At 39.6% G+C, this 6,137-nt stretch overlaps 1 protein-coding gene across 1 annotated transcript in view; it reads right to left on the bottom strand.

The window, feature by feature from the left end:
- fto (FTO alpha-ketoglutarate dependent dioxygenase) overlaps positions 1-6,137 on the bottom strand; it is a 110,441-nt gene that overhangs the window by 75,842 nt on the left and 28,462 nt on the right. Inside the window, exons 5-6 of the mRNA XM_077591321.1 lie at positions 4,291-4,370; positions 3,948-4,091 (exon numbers count right to left, since the gene is read on the bottom strand). Of these exons, the coding sequence (XP_077447447.1) occupies positions 3,948-4,091; positions 4,291-4,370 (224 nt within the window). The remainder of the gene's footprint in view (positions 1-3,947; positions 4,092-4,290; positions 4,371-6,137) is intronic.

Here is a 6,137-nt window from a genome sequence, read left to right as displayed (position 1 = left end):
GTCGGCACTACTCCGAATCCTCTCAGTGGCTCCATACAAGCCAGCCTTCAAAGAAATGTCATCTTTTATGCTCCCCGTATCCACTCCCCTTCGATCACCATGGCTCAAACAAACAACAAAGCCGCCGAAGCCCGATATCGGACATCCTTTCCCTCCTTTTCTGTCTTCTGATTGTCTGCCTGTCCTTCCGCTAGGTGAAAACAAACCGCTTTGAGGCGCAGTTGACTTTCTGGGGTTGTGGCATTTTGGACTGAAGCGTCCAACTGGGCGCTACCAGGGTGAACGGATGGCAAAAAAAGAGGGAGTTGTTGGAGTTGAATTTTTCACTGGCCGATCCCCTGAGGCGATGCTTGTCATCTCCTCATCTGATGGACACACTAGCTACACATTAGTAGCACATTACGCCACCTGGCTTCCTACTGTGGCCAAAAAAAGACTTTTTTTCCCATTTAATGAGGCACATTTTAGAAACCCTACCATTTTCTAGCAAATACAGAAGGCAGGGCTGAGGAGGGAAGTAGTCAAGAACTGAATCCATTCTGCCAATGTGTTTGTTTCACACACAATAAACTACCAAGTATACTTCATTCTACCAACTTTTTTAGAGAAACAATAGTTTATTTGGCCGTGACAACATGATGATATCATGGAATTGTGATGTTGTGACTGGCAGAATCATTTATCCTTAAAATGAATCGTTTTTTCCCCAAACAATGTTTATTTTTTACCTTATCGTTTCTTTTGTTAGCCTATAAAAACCTAATATATACAGTAAAACATGGATAAATAACTGAAATCAAAATAATAACTCCCACATATGACATCCCACACTGATACGCAAGAGATACACTTTAAGAGATTACACCAAGATGTCATACGCCCCTCAGGTGAGGTGTTTCAAAGCAAAGCAAAGAGACCTTGGAAGGTCATGTGCACAGTTTCTCCGCGAACATGTGTTGGGGGAGAAGCTCGTACCCCTCCCTTTAATATTTACCAACATCATTAGCAAAGGGGGTCCCTGAGGGCACTCTGTCACACACCCACCTGGGAGGTGACACAGTAGCTTTAAATGGGACAAGGCATTTGCGTCTGGGATTAGCATTTCAAAGTTAAAACATGCATACGGCGGCCGTGTGGTGATGCTAGGTGGAACCCCGCCCCACTTCTTCAATAAAGAACGACCAAAAACAGTGTCTACTCTACGCTAAGGAGTTCTAATCGAATGAATACAATCTGGACAGTTTATTATCATTTTGTTTGTTCATGGCTCACGGCCTGAAAAATCTTTTTTATTTAATAATACTAATCGGCATTAAATTGAGATGAATTCCATTCCATCTGACTTTGGCCAAGGAAAGCCATATAATGGTTTATAATTGACTTTAACTACTGTATAAAGAGGACACAACCAATAATAATGGTTATCAGATAGGATAAGATTTGCCAAAGCTACACAAAGGTTGGTTTTTACTCCCATCTCCTATTGGCCAGCATTTTACCTCACCTTGTACTTCTATCACATCGTTAGCAGGCTTTGCCATCAGCACCTTCTTTTGTCAAAAAGGCCCACGGGGCAGTGCTCAGGTCAGGATGCCTGCACGTCTCAGGCTTGTTCACACTGCAGTCGTCCATGTCAAACACAACCTGCGATATATGCAGCCCAACGTACGCCAAAGGTGGGCCGCCGTCATAAATAACGGCGCTAACAATACATCATTTAAGTGGGTGTTCTGCTCTCGCGGGCAACTTCAAACAAATGGCCACATCGATCATTGCAAATGCCAAGAGGGGGGCCCCGCCATCCTCCTCAACCACCCACCCAACACCACACCACACCTCAACACACACATTAACATGCAACTGCTCCTTTAAACAATAGTAATCAAATAAATTGCTTTTCAGGGTCAATCTATCTTCACTGCCAATACCTGCTGCATAAAAAAACTAAAATTATAACTATAGCACATATTAAACAATTTTATGTACCGTTTGAATCACACCTCCAAAAAGAAACTGACATACAGTAGATAGCCTAAACCCTATGTTGCAGTTTCAATGTCAAATTTTGCAGAGCTGCCCTTCTTGTTGGAGCTAACTGTACTAGCACAGATAAAATGCAGCACTATTGTTTGATTTCGCTGAATAATTAAAATCGTCTGCAACCTTTAAACAACCTTATGTTAGACTCATCTGTCAAGCTGTCCCGTAGAGGGAAAGCATCCTACTATTGGGTAGGCTAGGTGGGACATGGGAGTACAGGGGTATGGAGGAGGAGCAAAGAGGTGAAGTGCGATATTAACTGTTGGCCTGCGGCGAGCAAGCACAAGGGGGTCTCTGTTGACCCCACAGCACCCCGAGTGGAATCGCTCATTGTTGGGAGCGAAAAGGGGTTAGCAAGGAGCGCCAGGGTATGACTCCATCTTTAGATAACATATGGGTAGGCTGCTGCCATACAATCCATCAAAGACTGGGGCAAATAAGAACAACCTGGACTTTGAGATGTTGTTTCCTAGAGTGGAAACAAGCTATTAAGCGGAGCCTTTTTGGCGTTTTTAACGTGCTAGCACAGGGACAAAAGGCCGAGTCCCAAGATGTGGAAGGAAGCAAGGGCAAGTCAAACAGGGACCAAATGCATGTATATGCAAAGGACTTATTTTAATGCGATTTTGGAGTGCAAAAGGTTGAACACACTTAACACCTAGTCAAGTATATTTAACAATTTTAACATTCAAATCCTGATTTCTCAAGCAGAGATTCAGGCTTGACCAACTACTTTAGATGTAGTTTCCTCACACAATTTATTTCAAACTAAAAACCTTGCACGATAGAAACCTAAAAATACAACTACTAATATTTGAAATGAAAATATTTACCTCCCAAGTCCCATGATCTCATGCACATCAGAAATGGCTCAAAATAAAGTACTACAATTTTATACCAAATATAGAGCAAATCACCCATAAGTCTCAATTTATGTTTGGTTTGGCCAAGGTATGCAATTTACTGTAAGCCCTATCATGGATGGGCAAAATTCAACTGACAATATTTTCTCAGGCCAGTTCTTAACATTGACTGACATAATGCATAACATAAATAAAAAGAATGACTCCAAATAATCCACAAAAGAAAAAGAAAAACATTCTCCCTCACACACAAGCAGCACAGATACATTTAACATAACTGATTTGCTCATACTAACTAGAACTCTTCAGTCTTAAAAATATGATTCACTGAGCTCGACAGTGCACATAAGTGCACATGATTTCAGTTTTAATCAGTTCCAGTCTGTATTCAAAATGACATCATATATTCACATAATATCTGATTTGTCATATCTGCAGATGGCCATGAATCATTTGCCTCACCAGAATAAAAAATAATAATTCAAGCCTTACGTAATTCACACTAAACAACTACAACAAAACATAAATAAAATAGACATTCATTCCTTTTATGTAGCATTGCATATAAATAAATCATTAAAATAATAATCACAATAAAGTTGTATTTAAAAGTAATGGGAGCAGCTTTTATGCATTTACTTCTATGCAGTAATTCAATAAACTCAAACAATGTTATTTTGCTCATCACTTCAATGACTACGTTGCAGCTTGTGTTTTAAGGCAACCAAGCACACACATTGACAAAGCCAAAATTATAAGCCAACAAACAACATACCTCACTCGGACAGCTTTAGAAAGTTATTGTCCAATTCATGTTTTATGTGCAAAACAGATGTATTTCATTCTTGCTATTAAATGTGACAAATTTCAAGTGTTCTGTTTTTAGTTTAGTTATGTATTCATACATATTTTTATGATTTACATATTCCCTTGACTAAACAGTCTGCTTTGATGCCACATGTTTTTTTTTAAATGACACTGGGGAATTTGGCAGCTTTTCAGTCATATCAATATGATACGACGGTCACGGAAGATCATACACACCTCGTTGTGGATTTCCTCGCAATGTTGCATCGTGTTTGGGCTCAGGGTCGCAAGGCTTTGGGAGCCGGTCTCTGGATCCGTGTGCAGGTTTGACAGAGCCTCCTGGCACCGTGACTGGATGTAGGTCAGAGTCCCAGTGGAACACTGGGAGGGGAAAGGAGCAGAATGCATGATATACATTATGATCCTCAAGTGTCATGAAATGCACTGATTCCAATGTCATACAATTGACAAATTAAAAAAATAAGACATGATCACAGATGTCCATGTGGATATAAATACTGAAATACCTCTGTAAATAATCACAAAAATCCCCCCAGTGTTATCCATTATATGTACGGACCTCGGCTACCCTGTGGGTAGAGCTGAAACGCGCGGCTTCTCCGGCAAGGACGCAGTGCTGGTGGGTGATGTTTAGGTTATCTGGAAAACAGCCGAAAAAACAAGGTAAAGATATCGGGGAAAAAAAAGTACAAGGAAAGTGTTGTGGTTTTAGATAGATTTCGGAAAAGGACAGAAGACCAACACCTGAAATAAAAAGTCTGCCTGCTTAATGTTAATAAAATTATATGAAGAATTTAAAAGATCGGCTAAAGCAAGGGTGTCAAACTCGGGTTGGGTCGCGGGCCACATTAACGTCAACTTGATTTCATACGGGCCGGACCATTTTAGATATAATATTTAGATATTTTTTTTATAAATGGATTAAAAGAACTGGATTAAAAGCCCTGTATATTCAGTTTTTTATAGATCTAAAACAATGTTTATTTTAGCTTTTTTTTAAAAATATTTTTAGATTTTACAAAATGATTTTTGAACTAAAAATGATTAAAAAATTCCATCTATTGATTTAAAAGGGGGAAAATCAGGAAATTTAATATACATCTATACTCTTCATTAAGCAGTCTAAAAGACTATTAAGATGTCTAAAAAAAGAACTACAATAAGAGAAAGATTGAGCGAATGGTTGAGGACTGATGGAGCCCAATCTGTGAGGCAAGACTCCACAAGATTTATATTTTAATTTGCAATGGGTTTTTTTCTAACATTTGATGCCTGAACTCTACTACCTTTAAACCATACGTGAAACCTTCTGGAATTTCATCATTCACTAAAATAAACTGCCAAAAACCTTATGGTTTCTTTCAAATTTGTTAGCAGCACAGGTTTTGCAGAAGTTTGACTTGTGGATGGTGCCACTCAAATAAGGTCGGTCAAGTCTGAGTTGTAGAATTTTACTTTAATCTTGTTACCCAATAAAGTTGTACTTTAACACCCCCCTAACAAAAAAATAAATCTCCCTATAATCTATACTATTTACCCTTATGGCAGAAGGAGCTTTTCCCCATCTAATATCTCACGACTCGTATGCAAATGATTAACTGTTCCCTACACAATCAAAGGGATTACATACCATAATACTAAAAAACACTTTTGCTCTATCTGAACAAAAACTATCACAGGAGCTCAGTTAGTCTTTTGGGTATGAAAAGCGATAATGTTGCATACAGTTACACACAGACATTTCAGAAAGTGGTGAACTCAGTCTAAGTGTGGTCCAAATATTGAAAAATGCATAGAACTAAATGCACATTATACCTGCGTTCAATGTGACCGAAATATTGGGTATTGTGTGGCAGATTGCTTTGGGTCCACACGGAACAAGTGGCACTGTACTGTGATTTCTTAATTAGCAAACAATGCCAGATCACTCTCAATCTGTCGAAAACACCAGCGCCATACCGACAAACATTTGTCTAATATCGCAGGAGCTTTATGGAGAGGCCTTACTGCTGTTTCCTGTCTATCCCACCATGTGTTTCTTGTGAGTATAGATGTTCCTCGGTGCTGCCGTTATTTGCATCATAGACCAATAATTAATTTAGCCATGACAGGGCTGTCGACGACGGCACATGTGCGTATTTACACCCGCCTGGAGCAGCAAGTACACCGTCTAATTCCTGCGATTTGAAAGTCAAACAGCCAAGCGTTTTCAGAGGACTGTATTATTGTTTGGTGGGCACGGCGGAAGCGAGTAAAAGCCGGCGACAAAGAAAACAACTTCATCGCCATTTTTTCCCCTCCCTCACGGTGATGAGATTGTGACGGATTAGGTCCCCGGGCGGAATTACTCTGCGTCTTTAAAACTGTTTATATCCAATAACAAATTATCTCCATCAATCTGCTCTT

The sequence above is a fragment of the Stigmatopora argus genome, chromosome 2, assembly GCF_051989625.1.
Source record: "Stigmatopora argus isolate UIUO_Sarg chromosome 2, RoL_Sarg_1.0, whole genome shotgun sequence".
Taxonomy (NCBI): Eukaryota; Metazoa; Chordata; class Actinopteri; order Syngnathiformes; family Syngnathidae; genus Stigmatopora; species Stigmatopora argus.
The sequence above is the reverse complement of the archived record's forward strand: the minus strand, read 5'-3'. Positions and strand labels throughout refer to the sequence as shown.